This window comes from Limulus polyphemus, unplaced genomic scaffold (assembly GCF_000517525.1).
Source record: "Limulus polyphemus unplaced genomic scaffold, Limulus_polyphemus-2.1.2 Scaffold571, whole genome shotgun sequence".
In the NCBI taxonomy this organism is placed as follows: domain Eukaryota; kingdom Metazoa; phylum Arthropoda; class Merostomata; order Xiphosura; family Limulidae; genus Limulus; species Limulus polyphemus.
The window spans coordinates 368,287-391,323 of NW_013666181.1; the positions used below are offsets into that span (position 1 = coordinate 368,287).

Here is a 23,037-nt window from a genome sequence, read left to right on the forward strand (position 1 = left end):
CAGTCAACCAATGGTTATCGGAACATTAGACTATTAATGTGCTTGCTTTCTTTTTTTACTGATGATATTTAGTAGACAAAGTGTAACTATGAAACTTTGGTCTGCTACAGTTTTTTACCCCTAGATATGTCAAATATTTCGATGTTTTGCAGTAAATTACTAATCCCCATGTTGCAGGCTTCTTAATAAAGTAAGTGTATTAACGCTTCTTATTGTTAATTTACTAGACCTCTTGAACGTACATTTAGAAATGATATGATGTCTATGTATCAGATATGGTACCAAAAGTGAAGCTATTAATAGCATGATAATTTGAAAATAGATCACATTCTATTCTTCAAACGTTACTGTGAAAATAAAAGACTGCTTGGAACCAAACAAAAATGTTTACATTTACAAATATGGCGAATACAAAACAAAAGATAACAAGTATCTTAACTCATTAGACAAAAATTGTATTTCAGTAGTTACAAATGTTTGAAAATGGAATAAAAACAAAATAAGTAAACATATATATAACTAAAGCGTCATTTTCAATTTCTTTTTGCCCACAAGATTTCGGTTACAGTTATTATTCTTGTTATAAATATTATAATTGTTATAATAATGTAATATACAAGCATATCATGTATTTTATACCTGCTTTAGTAACATTGACATTTATTTATTTTTTCTTTATTTAGTTTGTATGCAGACATGTGGTCCAGAAAGTTGCTGAGGTTGTCTTGTTCTAATTGCTTTTTTCTTGGTTCTCTATAGTAGATAATGTATATTCTGCCGGAAGGGATACTGCAGTAAAACGTGTTGAAAGTATTATCACCTGTGATATCTTTTGTTGGCAGAATTGAGAATGTCTTTATGTTACAGCCGACCAATGCTGTGAAGGAACAAGGATAACGAGGTAACGCTGTCAACTGGACAAAGAAACCAAGTTTACCTGTAGAATTGAAGCGTGCGTTTTTAGTTCAGTTGTACTTGGAGTTCTTCAAGCAAAGACTATTTTACGATTAGCGTGTTTAGTTCGACAGAAGTCTATCCCGACTGTCTTTTTGTGTGCTGAAGTATGTAAGCTGCGTTTTCTTTTTTATGTTTCATAGTAAAAATTACGTTCATTTTGTTAAACTTGTCAGTCTCATTATTATACACACAATAGGAAAACTTAGTTAATTTATCAAACACAGATTATATTCATTATTTCCCGAACAAAGCTGTTGTTATGAGAAGGTGTAACTATTTGATACTTGTGAAAATAAATGTCCATTTGAAAATACCACAGTAATAGTCATTGTTACATGATTGATATTTCATTTGTTCTTAGCGTTAGAATATTCTTATTGATTGTCAGTTGGTAAACATACAAACATCTGAAGACGATTGCTGAAATTGTATTCGAAATATTTTTAAAAAGGGATTGGGAACAGCTTGAAAACATGGTTGTTTTGTATTTATGTACAAAGTTACACAATGAATTATCTGTAGTGTGCCTATCGCAGATACCAATCCCCGGTGTTTAGCATTATACGCCCTCATACTTACCGCTGAGCCATCGGAAGTGAGGGAGGGGGTGGGGGTGAATATATATTATACATATAAAGCATTAATCATACTTTCATTTGTTAACTGATACATGCATTTTGTTTTTACACACTCTACATTATATTTCTACTTTTTCTGCCATATTTGCATTTTATTGTTGACTTGCTTAAACTTTTTAAGGACTTGATCGATAATTTATGTAATAATGCATCCCAATAATTGTGAAAATAATTTTAATTCCATCTATATTTTCTGAGCTGTATGGTAAAAACAAGGGTGGAAAAATACAGTAAGACGCGATTAAATCCAGAACAATAAAAAACTAAATTATCCTTCATATTACATTAGAGTAACAATTTCTTTTATATCAGATTTTAATTTAAAACAGTCAACAAAATAAACAAAGCCAAACACAGCTTTAAAACTAATATTTATTATTTGGACTTTCTTTAAGATACTGATATAGGCTCATAACCGTAGATGATATGTACATTAAAACAAGAGCGAGATTTTCGTTTTCATGGTTCCCTACCGGTGGCTCACCGTTAAGTCCGAAGCTTTATAACCTTAAAAATTAGGTTTGTTTGTTTGATGGGCACAACACAGATAACCCCTTCTGTATCTACTTCCTTAATAAAAAAACATTTTCTGGATGCCCCCATTGGCTTAGCTCTAAGTTTGAGGACTTACAAGACTAAAAATCGAGATTCGATATTCGCAATGACCACAATTCCGATAGCTCTTTGTGTAACTGTTCGTCTGGTAAAAAACAAAACAAAATAATATTTTTAATCAAGTCCGACTAGGTAAAGTGACGAAATCTACATCCAGAACCTGTCTTTAGAAATTACGTCTGGACAAACACATTATTTTACATAGTTAGGTCTCAAAGAACACGTAAAACAACAAAACACAAGCATACGTGAATTTTGGCTGATATTGTGTTCGAAAATTATTTTGATCCTTTGGATAGGAACATTACTTTTTTATGTAACACAAATTCCTATTCAATATATTAAAACTGCCTTATTGTGAGAAACAAAACCTAATATTTTTGTTTTACCTGACAACTCAGGATTAGTCACTTTCAGTAGGGTGGCTTTGGGCTGCGATATTTTCTTCTGTTCCATAACATGAACGTCAGTGGACTTAGAGATAGATTCTGGTTCCGAGGCGATGGAGTCGTGGTCTTCTTCAGCGCTCACGTGGTTAGGAAACTCCAATGATTTCAGGATGCTGTTTCAACAAACCTTAGTTTGAGCTGAGAAGTTCTTACTATTATTTGCTATATCACTGCATCAGAGTATGAAACTTTAACCATGAACATCTACGGTAATTCCAACTTCTACAGTTTCTTAAAGAAAACTGGCAGCTGTTAAATCCCCAAATGTCAAATGTTCTAAGTACCAAAAAATTCTATAGTTATAAGAATTAGTGAACTTAATATATATATACACATAATCAAGAATCCTCCTATATATTTTGTAATATATATATAACCCTTAGGCTAATTGCCTTGATATAAAGAAATCAAACAATTTTCATTACCTTAGTTCTTTCTTGATCTCATCATAATCTTTCTGATTAGTAAGTTTTTCTTCCAATTCGTGGATGATCCTATTTTTTTCAACTAATCTTTCTTGCAGATGAGAAATCTGCCAATAATGTCAACCACAAAATACTAGTCAATGTTTTTTAAAACAGGTTATTTATTATTCATAATATTTCCTCTTTTTTTAATCCCACATTTTGAAAATGCGGCATGGCACAAATATTGTTTTAATTGTTACTTTTTAAAAATTATTTTTCAAGTAATACATACTTTTCTTGATTATAATTTACGGTGATTTGGAATATTAAAAACTTTAGAAGTGTTTACCTTATTGTCTGATTTTACAAAAAACGTTTCCACAGAACTGAACATTAATCACATGACTGATGATGTATATTTTAATTTTTTAAGGAAACTTCTTACCTGGGAGGCACTTGTCTGTTTCAAGTTGTTGACTGTGGATTGTAGACTCTGTATATCATCAGCTAGCTGGGAAATCTAAGACGATACACAATCATAATCAAAATATAAACCTTACGTTTTCATTATGCTTGAACAATTCATAATAACAAAAACAACAGATGGCATTAATTATATGCAGTAAGTAATTCCCAGTTCAAATACACGTGAATATGGCCAGATGGACAGTAATAAATCTAACCATGCATCACAATATGACACGTATATCAATCACACATACATAAAAGCAATTATTATAATACTAAAAATGTAGGATACAAATGGTAGATAAATCACTTTACAAAAACTGATAACCAAGCGTTTTCTTTCAATTCACCTTGAACAAAGTATACAGATTAAGGGTATATTCTGTTCATTGTGATGTATAAAAAAAACGTGGGGTGCCAGTCTAATGACTACTAAACATGTTAAATATAGTTCGTTTTTGTTAGAATTAAGCAACAGCAATTAACTAAGATATAAGAAGTACGATAATACAGGAAGTGTATGGTGTAAATGTTTGATGTTTTCATTTAAACATTTTGAAAAGTGAAACACCAATTTTACAGTCAGTTGTGTTTCTTATTCACCATGCTAAGTAGTTCAACAGCCTGGAGTCACAAAATTCTATGCGCAATAAAGCAATTGCTAAGAATTTCCGCTGTAATAGATGTCCCTGACGTGATTAATGCTACAAAACTCATAATTACTCGAATGATGAGAGCGACTGTCATACCTTCAAGTTCTAAAACACCCATTCATCATGTAATGATCAATGTTATATTGGATACTGTTTGTTTTAGTTATTATAAATTAAAAGTGTAGCGATACGACACGAGTATCATGTCGTGAAGCCACGATACGATTGTATCGATACATCGTCCTATACGATTCGTGTATCTTCACGAAATTTGGCAAGTTTTCAGTAAACATCATATGTCTTTTGTACAGAAAAAAAATCACAATTTATAATAAAGTATTTTTGCTACAAATCAATGATTCAATAAAAGAAGATGAGTATTGAGTACTACATGTTGTCTTCATTTCTTGTATCAAAAATATTATATGCAAAGTAACATAACAAGTTAACAATAACAAAATAGATAGACAAATATTAACTTTTTATTGTATTACTTCTCTTGCCAGCTGCATTTTAGTTGATCAAACCTGAGAATATGAAAAAGCACTGTAAAGTGTGAAGTACTTAAATAAGACAATGTCAGTAATATATATATAATAAATTATAGAAAAGACCTTTGGTAAAACTTCTGTATCTAGATACGTATCTTATCGTGGCATCAATTTGTAGATACGTATCGTATCGACTACTATGATGAGATATGTATCCTTAATAGAAATATATTCATAAACTCCAAATTTAAAGAAAACTCGAGAATTTTTTTTTTGACTAAATAATTAAATTATCATTACATGGAAACAATTTGTTATTTGATTATTCATTTCTATTCGGTTTGAAAGATTAATTTCCATAGACATCTTATATACATATTATCTAACAAGGTTTTTATTTAATTTTACGGACTGCTTACTATTTTGAAACACCAGCTCACTAGATGCCGCCACATTTTATCTTACCTCCTTTTCTTTAGCAGCTAGTTCGACTTCCAGGGTTGATCGGCTAAGCACCTTAACCGCTTTCTCCATATCGGGAGTTTTTTGGATCTGTTCAGCCAATTGAAGAGAATTTTTTATGGCTTCAAGCCGTTCCTTTACCGTAGATACGTCTTTCTCTGCCAGTATTACCCTCTGTCGGTAAAATATGATACATTTATTACAGTAGAACTGCATGTAAGAAATGAGCAGTCCAGTTACAAGGCTAGCCAATTTTACATGTGCCATTTTTTGGGGGTCCAAAAACAATTTAATTATACACGAGCTGTTTATAATATGAAAATAACATTAATAAACAGATATCACAAAATAACGACGGGTACCAAAGGTCTCACAACCCTGTGCCAGTTATTTATTTTTATTTTTCAAATTGAAATATTTAATATCTATCGAGACATTTTAAACAAGACATTTTTACAACAAGACACTAAAACGTTTCGTGATGATTGTTTTCTAATTTCGAATAACTTTTCGATTTTTATTTTTTAAAGTTCCGAATGGAATAAATTCAAATATATAATTTATTCTTGAAAGAAACAACGAGTGTTTATCTTTTCAAGATATATTAATTACTGTTAAAGTACAGTGGAGAGTTTAGAGACTGACATCTCAATTTTTACAGTAATCATCCTATATATATCAAAATAAATGTTACGCTTATTTTATAGTCTCTAATTAGAGAACAGACTTACTGGACTAAGGTTATATTAAAAACTGCCATAATAAATAGAGGTCTTAAATGTAATATAAATATAATAATTAGAATGGTAATCAAATAATTCCTGTTATTATTATTCCTCACCCTTCTGTTAAAGTCTACATGAAAAGTATAAAAAATTAGAGACAGTTTCTGATTGTAAAATAAGCTTTATGTTTAGAGATAAATAAATAATCCTTTCAAGAATACAACCCATATATATAAATATAAATCGGAAGGAGGTAATAAACCTATTTGTTATGCCTATAGAAATGTTTATACTATGAGTGGTAAATGTATTTTTGAACTTACTTTACATTAATTTTAAATTTACCCATGATTCAAGTAAGGCTGTTTATGCTTTCTCGTATTTTATGTAATAATATTTATATATGGGAGCAACTGAAGCTTTACATTTAAGAATCCATTTATATAAAGAAACAACACCTTACTGATTCTGTAATAAGCAAACTGTTTATTAGTCTATGATAAAGAAATGTGAAAAATTAGACTTTTTTGTTCGAGTTTTTTTCAATTTGGACTTGTGTTGAGAAATAAAAAAGCTGATTTTTGAAAAGTATTTTATTAATTTGTTTAATGTTTTTTGCGTGAAAATATAATTTATATAATAAAAAGCCTTTTAAGAGAAGTTCAGTATTTTAGAAATTACGTCAGTGACGGTTAGTCATTTGAAGAGTGAAGTGCGCTACACGTCTACCTTCAAGGTGAGGATTAAACTAGTTCAATACTTTAATGTGTATTTTATATTCATCTTTATTTACATTTTACAGTTTTTAGGCATATCTAGTATAAGTTTTCTATGTGATTTTAGTTTTATCCAATAACTTTCTGAAGTGTAGTCAGGGAAGTTACAAAACCGGTAAAATAAACATTATGAAGGTCAATCTTTCGTTTTATTATCTAACGGTTGCTTTGAAGTGAACCAACATATATATACACACTTAACACTGGTAAAAAGCTTCTTTTGAAACAATATAATGTGATATTTTCTGTGAATTTGTATTTATTTGGTTTAATTAATTTTTTTACACAATAATCCTGATCAAACTATATCGATATTAAACTTGTTCTAGTGCATAACAAAAATGGAAAAAGATTCGAAGCAGTGCAATGACCCTAGAATTATCATTACGTTGTTTTTCCTTCTTCGAGGCCTGGCATGGCCAGGTGGTTAGGGCGCTCGACTCGCAATCTGCGGATCCCAGGTTCGAATTCCCGTCCTCCCAAATATGCTTGCCCTATAACGCCGTGGGGGCATTATAATGTGACGGTCAATCCTACTATTCGTTGGTAAAAGAGTAACCCAACAGTTAGCGGTGGGTGGTGATGATTAGCTGCCTTCCCTCTATCTTTCACTCCCTAAGTTAGGGACGGCTAGCACAGGTAGCCCTCGTGTAGCTTTGCGCGAACTTCCAAACAAACCAAACTTTCTTCGAAAATGGCATGTATTTTATGTGTACAGTATTGTGATCAACAACAACAAAACAAATGACAATACAAGGAATCAATGGTGAGGTATGCATAGTATAAAATGTAGTACACATAATACTACGTAATATTAATTTTTGTATATTATAAATCAACGTCCAGGGGGGTGGTTATATCGTGGCAATAGCCAGCGTAAAAAGTTTTGCTAACATAAAAGCAACTTTGGCAAACTGCAAATTTCAACCGTATCACACAAAAACTTTCTCATCTAAGAGTATGTATTGTTTCACTTTATTTTACAACACAGCAAGAAATGAACCTTCGAATCGTTTCTATTGTAGAAAAATAAATAAAAAATCCATTTTAAAGGAGGACGAATCAACGATGATTTCATCTGTGTTTTGTAGGAGTGCGAATAAATTCGGTATTGTTGTGAATGATTGATTAACTGACATAAGTTTGGTAAGATCTGTGGAAAGTGCTGTGCACAACTGATGCGAGGTAACGACACATGCTCAAATCAGCTACTCTAATGAACTCTGGCATATCGTACCCAAGTCCCATGGGTTCAATACCGGGTTTGACGTAGCATCTTCATTAATAAATCACACCAGCCTTCATGTAGCTTTTCTGGATAATGACGATATTTGTTTGCCACAATCGCATCATGTACGGAACACAACACCCTGTGGAGCACAATAAAACGAAATATAGACTATTCACGAGAGGTTCTCTCTATATGTATAAACAAACACAATGATACGAACTTCAAACAGGGCGTATTAATATATACTCTTTGTACAATCTCAAGATTCAGTATAGCATACAGGAAGTACAAGTTGCGGCCCTAAAACCCCATGTGGCACCCACGAAAGGATGCCAAGTTAACATATAATCACGCTTCTGAAAACCAGCTCCGGGCAGAAAAACAAAATAATACATTAACGCTGAACCTTTGGCCAGTTTAAAAGCACGCCTTAACCTCACTGTATAAAACTAACCATTTTTAACGGAAGCCAAACTTATGCTTACTAAGCCTAGCCAGAGACGCATGTTTTCGTGAGTTAATCGTTAAGACTTGTTGGTGGTTCAAACATTGCTAGCGATACTTCTGTGAGCTACGATAAGACTTGGGGGTGGTTCAAGTAATGCTGGCGATACTTCTGTTGTCATGTTTTTGTATAGGGGCTAGGATTCTTTACAGTAGGTGTTTGTGACTTGTTGGCGATAAATGTGAACAATAAATGTACAGCACACAATCCACTTGTTTTAAAATAATATATATTCAGAATATGCCAAACGTATTGCCAGAAATTCGTTACGCTATTGTTTACCACAGTTGAATCTAAATCTTTAAATAATTTACTTTTTCGTCAAAAGTTCACACAGGATGGTTCACTTACTTTAGAACCCAATTGACAAGACGAATTCTTCTTCTCTATCCCTGTTGTTACAATACAAGCTGTGAAACTCACTTTGGATATTTCCCTTTAGGCTAAACTGACAATCACACAGTCTACCTTCACTTTTACTTTCACTAACTTTAACTTCTTTTCACTAACATCTTCTTCTCTGTATCTGCAGATATTTATAACACGCGACAGAAAAATCTCGAAATATCTGGCCCTCTAGTAACAACAATATTAAACATAACGAGAAAACTTAGAAGCTTTGAGTAAGATGACGTAAACAATATTACAAAAGCACAGTACAACAATTTAATTACACACGCAACGTACGATTCGTACCGAGTTACGTAACGAAACTTGTCACAAATATCGCTCTAAAAATAATCAACTTTTAACACTCTTGTTATGAAAACAAAATAATCATTAAATATTATATCACTAAATAAACTAAATAATAAATCTTAACTTAATAGTCTTGTATATCCAACATCCGTGAAATGCGATTCTGACGTGACACTAAGATGGCCATGAACAATAACAAATTAAAATGCATTAAACTACAGTGAAGCAACAATTAGCTTGATTAATGATAACTTAAAATAACTAAAACACTGAAGATACAATAAGTTCTTTTCTGTCTCATGTCAGAACAAGGCAAGTACTGAAGCAGAACTTCTCTGTCCTGCTTTAAAATAGGGTAACCGGAAAGCTTCAATCAGGACCTTTGTAACCGGAAAGTTTTGCTCAGAACTGCTGTGTCTAACTTTAAAACAAGGTAACCGGAAAGCTTTAATCAGAGCTTAGTGTCTTACGCCAAAACAAGGCAAGCACTGAAGCCTCAATCAGGACTTCTGTGTTTGACGTTAAATCAAGGTATTAAGCATATAAAGCCCCAGTTCGAATGCTCTGCCTCTGTTCTTTCCCCAGATCATACAACCTCACAGATCCAAATGTAACAACATAAGTTAAGGCTCAAAAATAAAACATCATAACTTATTTATTGAGTTAAATATATCGTAACAGTGTTGGAATCTTTCAAGACGATCATTAACCATCAATTTCCGTATTCATATTTATTTAAATATAGGAGTTAAAAAGTTGTTATATTAGGTGTGCGGTGAACCTTGTTTGTTCGTTTTCTTCACGGGTAATAAAATAATCACCTAACTTCACATATAAAACTGAATACATCTGAGGAAAATGTTCAATTACCATTTTGTAGAACATGATTTGAAGGAATAAAATAAATAATACAAAGCATTATTAGAAGGCTACGCACACACACCTAAAGCATGAGTTAAAACTGTGTCAAACACAAAGTTTAAGTAATAATTCCAGTATGATATAATTGAAAAGAAAACTATACTTGATTTTTTGCAGAGAACATTGCGTGGAACATAATTATATATGTTTTTTTGAAATTCAGTTCTTAATAGAAGAAAATTATGCACTTAACGAAATCCTATCACTTTTGGTAGATGTAGTGCTAGTTGATTTAAACATTGTTTCAACAAGTGCACTGAGTTCACTATGGATTTCCCCTCCATGATTCTTGATTTGTGACTCAGCGCAGAGCAAGAAATGTTGCCTCGAAATCGAGAAAAAATGGTAGGATAAGCTCATAGAAGACTTAGCCTACATGTAGTGCTTCTAACATTTACAGAGTACTGTTGGTGATTATGATGTCCCGAGGTATAAAATACCTTTTGCTATTCACAACGAAGCGCGCTAGACGTAAATCTATAACAGGTTTGTTATTTTCCAGAAATGTGTGTGTATCGATACGTTATATAATACACAAATTACCCCACTTACTGAAGTATCATTATCAATAAAATACACACATAGTTAAGTAGACAATAAATTATCTCGTCATTAATGTTATATACAACAATTTTGCACTCAGAATACTGTACTCACACCAGTGAAACTTTCACAATGAAAACAACCCTATAGTAACTCGCACAGAATACTACCCTCACAATGAAAATAACAATTCTCTAATAGCTTACACAGAATACTACCTGCACAGTGAAAACAACTATTCTGCGTGAGCTATTATATGATTTCATTCTCACAATGAAAACAACAATTCTCTAATAGCCTACACAGAATACTACCTGCACAGTGAAAACAACAATTCTCTAATAGCCTACACAGAATACTACCTGCACAATGAAAACAACAATCATATAATAGCTCACGCAGAATATTATTCTCACAATGAAAACAACAATTCTCTAATAGCCTAGAAAGAATACAACCTGCACAGTGAAAACAAGAATCATATAATAGCTCACGCAGAATATTATTCTCACAATGAAAACAACAATTCTCTAATAGCCTACACAGAATACTACCTACACAATGAAACAACAACCAACTTATTTTCTTTCAAAGTTTGTAGTGCATTATTAGAGGGATTTACACATTGTGATTAAAGTTTAGATAAACGACCTTTACACTCCAGATGTATATATATTTGTTTTTTTATTACTACCAACGTTTCGCTTTTACAGCTTCTTCAGGGTTAATACATACAAACTGTATGATATTGAAGTATATGTTAATTTATAAAATTGATTGTGATGTTCCATCTCTCAAGTCTGTCGCACGTGTCTCCAACAATGTATAAAATATCATTGTTGTTTCATTATTGTTCCAATATAGTATACAGTTATTACGTAGCTATACTAACATATGACATATATTACTAAAATAAAACATAAAAACAATGAGAACCGAAATATGTTTTATGATTAACTGAAAACACACAGACAGAAAATAGAAGTTGCAAAGAAACAATGGTAAGTGGAAAGGATTCGAAATTTACTAGCAGTGTTATAAACTAATTGTAAGACTGTGTGATACTCCAGAGTAAGCAAGTCTTAAACTGGAAGTAATAAATGTAAAATGTATTGATACAATATGTTGTTCTGTGAATGATGTTTTGGTTACATGTACCATCCATTGTCTCTGTTCATTTTTGGATTTTTCTCGTTAATGAGTATAGCTTCCATATATTTTCTCTCTTTAAAATCTTTCTTTTTTTAGTAAAATACAAACTTTAAATGGGTTCTGGTTTTCTGTGTTTGGGGATCCGTGTTTGTGTAGGAAATGTTCTGCTGGAGCAGTTTTGTGTTGGTTATGTGTATGTAGCGCATTGATGTGTTCTGAGATGCGTGTGTGGAAAGGTCTTCCGGTTTCACCTATATATATGTCTCCACATATATTACAAATGATTTGGTAGACGGCGTTTTTGATGTGGCATATTTGTCCTGCTCCGCTTTCTCTGGCGTAACATTGTTTTTTTGGTACATTTTGTTTGTGAGAATGAAGAGTGAACAAATAGTTATTTCAGCGTTTAACTGTTTTTGTGTTACGTTGATTGTCGGTTGGGATTGTTTAATGGCTTTACGAATCTTGTTTGTGATTGTATCGTTCATGAAAGGAATGTTCATTGTTGGCGTTTTCGTATAAGTCTTTTTTGGTTTTGGGTCCGCTGCGGTTTTAATGTTTTTTTTATTTAAAAACATTGTCGATGTAATATTCAGGGTATCCGTTTCGTAATAGCAGTGTTTTAAAGTCATTTTGTGCTGTTTGAATGGCATTCGGCATGGAGCAGTTTCGATTTATTCTCTTTAATTCTTCTATTATTGTTCTCCTTTTGACTCGTTCTGGGTGGAGTGATTTGAAATGGAGAAATATCGCTTTCTTTCATTCTTTTTTATGCATGGAGCTTCGTATTTGTCTGTCTTGGATTTTCATGGTTACGTCTAAGAACGTTAAGTATCCTTCTGCGTTGGGTAGTTTTAGTGTGAACTTGACTGAGGGGTGGAAGTTGTTTAGGAAATAGTAAAACTGCCGTTGTGTTTCTTTTCCATGATTCCAAGTATGTCATCGACGTATCTGTACCACACATCTGGTATTAAACCTGTTTGTTGTATATATGCGTCAAGGGCTTTGTTTCTAAGGTATGCTTGAATATTATTGGAAATGTGACTGCTGCTCTGTTACCCATTGCTACTCCTTTATCTTGTTTGTACAAAGTGTCACCAAATTTAAAATAACTGTTATGTAGGACAAAATTGAGCATTGTGTGGATGGTGTCTAATGTGATGTTCCCTGGAAAAGTGTGTTGATCAGGTAAAGATGTGAAGTTAATGATACTATCTTTGCCTTCTTCTATAAGTATGTATGGGTACAAGGCAATTATGTCTAAGGAAAATAAAATGGAGTCAGTGCATATTCTTTGTGTACAAGAGTGTATCTTTTCTAGTAGGTCTTTAGTATTGGTTAAGTGTGATGGAACATACTTTAGACATGGTTTAAACAGTTGATCAAGTAATCGGGATATGGTTTCTGTTGTTTATGGTCTTCAGGGACTCCACATAGTTCAGATATACGGCTATGGGAGGGTTTTAATTCTGTTAGTAATTTTTCTGGTAAAGCACTCTCTTCTTTAAGATGTTTGAGTATCTTTTTGGCTTCTTCGTCGACCGTCTTGGTTGGATTTTTGTTTAATGTTGTATAGGTGGAAACGTCTTGAATGTGTTCTATTTTACTTTGGTAACTGTTTTTGGTTAAAACTACAAAACATTTTCCTTTGTCTGGTTCTTTTAAGATTAGATTGTCGTTCCTTCGTAATTCTTTTATAGCTGCTTTTTCTGCTGATGGGATGTTATCTTTTTCTTGATGATTTTCATGTGTAGCTAGGATATTTTTAATCTGGTGCCGTAGAAAGGAGATTTTTGTTCTGTGACTGTAGATGTTTTGGCGATTGATACTTCTGTGAGTCAAATGGGTGATTGCTGATTGATAGACGATACTGATTATCTTCTTGGTGATTTGTATCCTCTAGTGGGTGTTGGTTGGTAGAAGATGGAGAAACGTTGTCTGGGGTATCGTCGGAAATTTGACTTGTATTTTCTATAGTTTCTTGTGTCGAGTTTTTGAGGTGTAGATTTTTTAAATAATATAATATAAGTATAGTATATTAGAACAATAATGAAACAACAATGATATTTTATACATTGTTGGAGACACGTGCGACAGACTCGAGAGACGGAACATCACAATCAATTTTATAAATTAACGTATACTTCAATATCAAACAGTTTGTATGTATTAACCCTGAAGAAGCTGTAAAAGCGAAACGTTAATAGTAATAAAAAAACAAATATATTTACATCTGGAGTGTAAAGGTCGTTTATCTAAACTTTTATCACATGTACTAGCTTAAAAACATAATAATACTCTAACAATGAAAACAACAACCATATAGTATCCCACACAGAATACTATCACAAAGAAAACAACAACCTTAAAATAGCTCACTCAGAATATTACTCTCACAATGAAAAAAACAACCTATAATAGTTCACACGGAATACTATTTCACAATTAAAACAACGACTCTATAATAGCTCACACAGAATACCATTCTCATAAAGAAAACAACAACCCTATAATAGTTCGCACAGAATACCATTCTCATAAAGAAAACAACAACCCTATAATAGTTCACACAGAATACCATTCTCATAAAGAAAACAACAACCCTATAATAGCTCACACAGAATACCATTATCATAAAGAAAACAACAACCCTATAATAGTTCACACAGAATACTACTATCACAAAGAAAACAACAATCCTATAATAGTTCACACGGAATAATACTATCACAAATAAAACAACAACCCTATAATAGTTCACACAGAATACTACTATCACAATGAAAACAACAGCCCTATAGTAACCCACATATAATACCACTGTCACATCAGAAACAATAACCCTATAATATCCCATACAGAATAACACTCTCGGATAAGAAACAACAACTATGTAGTATTCTACACAGAATATCTTTCTCACATCTGAATGTAGAATCATGTATTATCCAACTGAGTATACTATGTTCACATCACAAACAACTTCCTTGCTGTATTTCTCTCAGAATGCCACTCTCACAGTGAAAACAATAACCTTATAGTAACCCATTCAGAATACCACTCTCACATCAGAAACCACAACCCTATAGTATCTCACTCGGAATACCATTTTTACATCAGGAAATAGAACTGTATATTATCCCACTCAGAATACTACACTCACCTCAGAAACAACTACCCTGAAGTAGACTTCTCGGAATGAAAACAATAACCCTGCAGTAGAAAATCCCAAATACTATATTCACATTAGAAACAACAACCCTATAGTAAAACATTAGGAATTCTAATCTAACAACAGACACAATAACCCTAAAGATAAGAGACCATTATTAACACCGCTTCTTGTGTCAACGTATGTGACGACAATTTTAAATTTCCCGACCTTTGATCACCATGGTGATTCTAAAAACCTCTACTTTATCAATTACTTCATTTTTACGAATTTGACAGCCATTTCAATTTCCCCCTTACTATCGCTTTAGGGTGGGCAAATGACGCACACGCACGCCGTTTCGTCATATCTGTGAAACCAACAAAAGAAATGTTGCGCTTAGCGCCAGCAACTTTGCTAGAGTGGATGTGTGACGTTCCCAAAATACAGAGCACAATTTTCTTACTGTGTAAAAGCAAACGCAATTCATTTCATTAGAGAAAAATAAACAGTTGGCAGAAAAAACTCAGATAACCTACAATTCCATAAACATATTTATTCTCGTTTTTATTGTGTTGCACATATGAAGGTATTACATGCATATACTAAGAGTTAATTAAATAACAATTTATGTCACACTCAGACTTGATTTAAGCATTCTGATCCTTGAGGTAGTTTGTTATAAGTATAATAATTAATTTATAAGTATACATGTATCTGATACTGAAACTACAGAGGACACGTTTTTCTTACAAAATTAACTCTGTTACAATAACGTTTTCTCAGGCGACTAATAATTTTAGACAATGCTATAAATCGGCGCGGCCTGGGGCTGACACGAAAACCTGCCATCGAATCCGTGTGGAACAAAACGGTTAAATATTTAATTTGAAAGTAGAGCTTTCTGGTTCAGAATACATCACACAGCACACTGGAATAGAGCCTGAAAGATGCTCAAATGGCAAAAGGTCGGACTGACTAACGGAACTTACACAGCTTTTAGTATTTGCTTGCTATAGGGTACTGAGTATTTGTAGGAGATGGCTTTTTGCATTATTAAACTCAAATCTTGGATAGAACGCTTTGTTGTCCTAATGAATAACAAACTTTTCTACTAAAAAGATCAAGTCCTGTATCGATCAAATATTACACACCAACTGCAGAAAATGCATGCATGTGTCGATTATACACTCCAAAAATGTTACACCCCCGGTGGCTCAGCAGCAAGTCTTATAGCTTATAATGCTAAAATTCGTGTTTCGATACTCGCGATGGACAGAGTACAGCTGGCTTAACAACAACCACATAGAAGTATCGTGAAAATGAGAATACTCATCCTAAGTGTATCATAGGTATAGAGTAAGTGTCTGACCACTCGAAATGTTAGCTTACGGCCTTGTACACCAGAAAAAACTCGCCAAAACAGTATGATTATAATTTAGAAAGCGTCTTACATATATTTTTAGTAATTGTTTAGTACCGGAAAAGAAGACGTGACACTTCTTCGCAAGCACATCAATTACACGTATAATAATTGAGTAGAAAATAAAAAGAAACTATTTTATTGTTTAATAGGAGAGTAGTGTGGCCAGATATCCATAAAACATATTTTCTGTGATGATCTCTAACCAAAGGTGTTTTTCTACTAATACCCATAAAATATTTTTTTTTGTGTGTGATTATACCTAACAAATGTTTTTTTGTTGTTTTTTTACTAATCTCTACATAATATCTTTTTTTTTATGATTATCTATGATGAATGGTTCTTCCACAAATCTCTATTGAATATTTTTTGGGGGATTATTCATATCAGATGGTTTTTCTACTAATCTTTATAGAATATCTCTTCTGTGATTATCCTTAACGGATGTTTTTCCAACTAATCTATGTATAATATCTTTTCTATGATTATCCCCCAAAAGAATGGTTTTTATCTACTAATCTCTATAAGGTATCTTTTTCCGTGATTATCCCTAACGAATGTTTTTTTCTACTAATCTCTATACAATATATTTTCTGTGACTATTCCTAACGAATGGTTTTTTTTCTTCTAATCTCTATACAATATATATTTCCTGTGATTATCCCTGATGACTGACTTTTTAGAAATGAGCGCTAGCGATTAAGTTCTCTATGACAGCATATATTTATACCGACCAAATTTATCCCGTGAATGATGATTTAAACGGTTTGACCTCTCAGACATGACATCTAATAAATGACGTCTTTGTGATAACCTCTTTCGGCCATTCTACGATTATCTCTACCAATTAACTATTCTATGACGACCTCTTTCGAATGATAATCTACATCATTTTCAATTTCTTATGTACTTGTATTTCTAAATTAAGTTATGCAAATATTTCTTTTTTATATTTCGAGTACATAAAAATGGCTTTATTAATGATATTTTGGTTTATCTGTTAATTATATATTTTGATCAACTTATAAAACGGGCAAATGAAGGAAATAGTGTGTTATGTTCAAACTTACAATTATCTTGGTTCAGGCTGCAAGTTTGGGTCATTCAAAACAATTATAACTTTCAGTTAAATGTTTTGACAATCTTAAAATCGAATTTAATTACAGTGTGTTTTTCGTACTGAAACAGTTTAACCTAAAAATAAACTTTGACTAAAAGTGTGATCTTCCTTCTGGAACAGCTTAACTTAAAAATCAACTTTGACTAAAAGTGTGATCTTCCTTCTGGAACAGCTTAACTTAAAAATCAACTTTGACTAAAAGTGTGATCTTCCTTCTGGAACAGCTTAACTTAAAAATCAACTTTGACTGAATGTGTGATCTTTCTTCTGGAACAGCTTAACTTAAAATCAACTTTGACTGAAAGTGTGATCTTTCACCTGGAACAGCTTAACTTAAAATCAACTTTGACTGAAAGTGTGATTTTCCTTATGAAACAACTTAAAATATACTTTGAAAGACCGTGTAATCTTGCTTCAGGAACAGTTCAGATAGAAATCAACTACGTCTGAAAGTGTAATTTTCCTTCTGGAACAACAGTATAACCTTCATTCTGTAACAGCTCAATATAAATTTGAAAGACGATGGAATAATGTTTATTTTTGAGAAATGAAACTTTACAAATACTTTAAACTATGATAATATTTTTGGGGCGAAGTTAAATTTGAAATTGTCTTGAAAATGCTGACATCTTATCTGGTAAAATCAGACTTACAATTAAAAATAGTGAAAATATTTCTTATAAAGCTAGATATTTAACAAAATATTATATCTTTTGATATTTTCATGTCATTTACTGATGGCAACATATAATACTAATTATAATATCCAAGTTATATTCTGTATTTGCTAGTTTAGGAAAGTATATTATCCAAAGATGAACAGACAGATTAGGCTACTAATACATATTAGATTCTAACCTGGACGGCTCCACTTGATCAGCGACGTGCTTTGATGATTCGTTACTAGTACAGTGTCACTGTGAATGGCTATTGGATATTACATAAATTCGAACCATTAGTATGGTTCTTTAATGTTCAAATGAATAAATCTGAGTAAAAAATAGTATATGCAAATAAAACTTAGTATTAATCCATAAGGGCGAAAGTTAGAAAAACTGCCAAAAAAACTGGGGATTTGCTTGGAAAATCGCGCTGTAAAACTAAGACCTGAGTTATGAGTTATCTGTACTCAATTTCTTTAAGGTGTAACCAAGCTGGTACAATTACATCGATTACTAGTCATCCGGCATCTATAAAACTAGCAACTTAATTTATTAGTTGATTTATGACACCCGTTTATTATTTTTTGCGATAACTTAAATTCACTTCAAACTTCCTTTCAATCACTGACTTGCCGAACTCCTGTGATGTTGGGACTTTCTTGTTCACCCAATCATGTTGACTGGTTTTAACTACCTTTGCCGTTCGAGATACAATAAGAAGTGATAACTTTTGTAGGCATAGATTATTTTATCAGCCCTTCCCAGAACTTACAATATTATGATCATTTAGAGGCGACAGATAAACCGAAGTTTGTAAGAAACGACTTGCGTTACCTTTATTTCTTTTTATTATCGATCAATATGAAATTCACATTTTTATAGACTGAATATTTTGAAGGATTGTTTTACGTAATCCAGCAAGCGGTGAAATAAATAATGTTTACTCACGGAAAGGTCTGTCCAGCCTTTACGTTCCTAGAAATGTTGACAAGTTAGGGAAAGTATTCTATGCATAAACTAATAATGAAAAGATAATAAATAACAAGTGTAACTAAAGTAGCGCAGTCTAATTACTATTACACGTACACATAGAATCATGTGGCTTTAACTCACGGAACGACTGTATATCATTTGTAAAACACTGGATACTCCAAATATATCTGTCAAACGCGTAAACATTTAATATTTACTATGAGATTATTATGTACGTCTCCAATCATTAGCTGGAAGAATTATTGAATAAAATTTCTGCCATAAATGTCGTAATAGTGGCTCTATTATAAACAGTTTAAGCATATCTATCTCAGTTTATTGGAAAAGAGAGTTCACAACAATGTCTGATAACAGAGATTATTCCATTCAAGTACAAGCTACTGATAAAAGTAGAATATTCAAATCAAATTGAGTTAAATCCATCTCATGCTGAGAAGGCACAGAGAAGCCGGTGCTGAATATCGGTTTCAACGGATGAGAACGGTGAAATTGGACATGAAGCTAGCCCATCAAAGGTTAAACCCCAGCTACCCGCTCGTACCCACTATACAACTAAATGAACTCAAACAACTGGGTAAAATTTTCAACATATTGCGAGTAAGCTTTGAACTCGCAACCTCCTGACTATTATTAATCCAAAGCACTAGCCATTGAGACATGATACTCCAAGAATATTGTAGCGTACTATTTAATGACAGGAAAATACCATTCAAACACAGGTTACTGAAAAAAGTAAAGTATTTTAGAGTATGTCTAATGACAGAAACATACTATTCAAACACAGGTTGTTGATAGAAGTAGAATATTTTAGGGTATGTCTAATGACAGAAAAATACCATTCAAACACAGGTTACTGATAGAAGTAGAATATTTTAGAGTATGTCTAATGACAGAAACATACTATTCAAACACAGGTTACTGACAGAAGTAGAATATTTTAGGGTATGTCTTATGACAGAAAAATACCATTCAAACACAGGTTATTGACAGATCAATTACAGTTTAGAATAGTATCTTTATTACATGCACACATGTTTATATATTAATCAAGCATTTTATTGACAGGTTTATTGTGTGTATATTATATACATACATACATACATACACAATAATAGGAGTTCAATGTTAAAATAATTGCTCAATAAATAATTTATTAAAAATAGGGACCAGCACTACAAAGACCTACATGCTTCAGTGTTCTTATGCCACCACTGAGCAATTATTCCAAGACAGCTGACCCAATACCTTTAGCTTTTGATGAATCAATCAAACAGCTGTCCTAGCTGTGTCACAATCAAGCAGTGGGTTATTGCATGACTTCCTGAAGACATCTTATCATGGATCATCACTAAGTAGCTTGGAAAACAAAGAATGTCACTTTCTTTCAGTAATTATTATTATTTTAATAAAACGATCCTCTTAACTACTGATGAAGGTGTTAATCTAATTCAGAATTATTAGAAGGTCAACAACAAAGTTCTCTTCTACTGGTGGTTCCTTATCTGACTCTTATGGACTGTTAGGATATGTAACACCAGCATCTTCCCCCTTATAAACTAAAATTAGACCTAATGATGAGTGCTCTAGTCATCAGAACCCACCTGCTCTTCCACCACTGATTCCTGGAGTAATCAGAATTTAAAATTTTTCTTCGGTGATATAGAATTTAAGTTTGTTTATGTATTCAGAGTGCTTATACACATTACAAGATTGCTGAGTCACAATTCACTTAATTAAGCTCACAACATATGAGACTCAAACCAGTCCAGATAGAACTGAGTTCCTTTATGCACTGCAGGTGAGTACCACAGACAAATCCAGTCACAAGATATGAACTTTTGTTCCATTATTGTCATTTTGTAGCATCTCTTTTGATGCACAGTTACTCTACTCATTTCCTGATACACATCAAATATTGTAGCTAACAGTCACTCAATATATTCCTATGGACATTATATTTAATCTGCACTGGGCAGATTGCTGTACATCAGATTCACATGAAGCTTTACATTGTACCAAAAGATTAGGAGTTTTGGAAAACAAACCAGTCCATCGTTGCTCAGTTGTATTATATACCATCATGGTATGTGGTAGGTTTTCATCCCAATCAGTTCAATCAAGGTTCACAAACTCAGCAAGCATGCAGTTGACAACCTGCAGAATACATTTAGCCAAACCATTAAACTGAAGATAATATAGTGAAGTGAACATTTTACCACATCCAGCACAACTCTACAAGCTACTAACTAGTAGAATTTGTTCCTTAATCTATGTAGAATTATCTTGATGCTCCAAATCATGTTATCCTTTGTTAAGCTATCATATATGCCTGAACTATGCTAATGTCACAACCAACAGATATGCTCTTGCTCATTAGATGAAATAATTGATAACAGTCAGCATATACTGACTACCTTTCTCAATTTTGGTTGAAGACCAGCAATGAATGAAGATTTTCTCTAGAAGAAACTTACAATTCTCTATTGGAGATTTCCAGATATGTTTTTTTTTTCAGTTTTTTCTAGGCAGTGTATGTAGTACAATGTCTACACAATAATTCATCATTTTTGTACAAATGTTCCTATACATTTCTATATATTTTCCATGGTGACACCATGACACTTTCTTGTACTATTGTCCTTGCATTATGCCAAAATCCAAAATACCTTTCGTCCTAGAGATTTGGAGACTACTAGCTGCATCAAAGTTTGGCTGTTATGTCTTGGTGATTCATAATGGTAGTAGAATGAGCCATCCTCCACTCATGAATGACAATACAAGTGTCAGATATTACAAACATCAGTATTATATTCACTAGTTGGTACTGATCCTGCTTCATTTTATTGCATGGCAAGTAGCACTGAAGATAAGTGTATGTCCTTTGGTTGGTCCTCCCAAAGTTCCTAAATAGTTACTTGTAGTGTCCATCCAAAATAGAAATGTATTTTGATTCATAAGGCTCGTCATCACTGCTGCAGTAATGATTTTGAACTGCTGAACAATTTCTAGTATCTGAATATTCAATGAATGGGCATGATTTCATTGTTGGTAAATTTATCTGTTGATATTTCTATGCTGCTGACCTGAAAGGTCCTGTACAACTAAGCTGTACCCTTTATACTTTTGTAGAATCATTATCCAATACACAGTCATGATTTTCAGATGTTTTAAATTTATAGTAATTTCAGCGATGCATAGTCCAGTGGAATGGTGATATTTGACAACTACTAGAACTGCTTTGTCATAAAGTATTGGTATTAGTGTGCAGCTTTCATACATAATTATGTGCTCCAGTTCCACTGTCATTGGAATAAATATCCAGGATGAATGCTATTTTCTAATAAGTTTAAGCCAGCAGCAATGCTTTAACTAAATCATGCTTCAAAGACTGGAACATGTGTTCTCATACCTGCATCCACACAAAACGCATATGAACTTTAGTCAATACAAACAATGTTGAGGCTACCTTGAAGAAACTACCCTCAAATTATTGATAATATAACACATAACCTGGAAAACTGCAGCTATTATATGTTTTCAGGAAGTAGTCTGTCCTAAACTACACTACCATCTTCATGGGGCCACTGGCTATTCAGTTCATGCCAAATATGTGATCTAGAAGCTCCACTTCTGTATGCGTGAACAAACACAATCTTGCTGTCAATTTCAAAGTTGCATCCCTGATGCACTGGAATACCATTCTCAGGTTATCCACTGCAACCTGAAACGTACGACCAAATACCAATATATCATCTACGTAGATGAAACATCTCGCCCATTGTAGTCATCTTAGAAGTAAGGTCCATCAGCCTTTTCAAAGTGATAGGTGTGTTACACAGACCAAATGACAAAATGTAGAATTCATAGTCATTTCCTTATATATATATATATATATATATATACTTCTACTCGTCTACTGTACTAACTTACCTAGTAGACCAACGACTAAGTACGTACGTACGTACGTAGTAACAAGTAGGTCTACTCTTTCTAGTG

General features: G+C 32.9%; 1 protein-coding gene across 6 annotated transcripts in view; it reads right to left on the reverse strand.

The window, feature by feature from the left end:
* The window catches only part of LOC106459171 (homeobox protein cut-like), a 132,995-nt gene that overhangs the window by 34,238 nt on the left and 75,720 nt on the right, over positions 1-23,037 (reverse strand). For all 6 annotated transcript variants that reach the window (XM_022385607.1, XM_022385605.1, XM_022385604.1 and 3 more), the window contains 4 exons: positions 5,144-5,314; positions 3,512-3,586; positions 3,085-3,191; positions 2,600-2,772 (listed from right to left, as the gene is read on the reverse strand). In XM_022385607.1, coding sequence (XP_022241315.1) covers positions 2,600-2,772; positions 3,085-3,191; positions 3,512-3,586; positions 5,144-5,314 — 526 coding nt within the window. The remainder of the gene's footprint in view (positions 1-2,599; positions 2,773-3,084; positions 3,192-3,511; positions 3,587-5,143; positions 5,315-23,037) is intronic.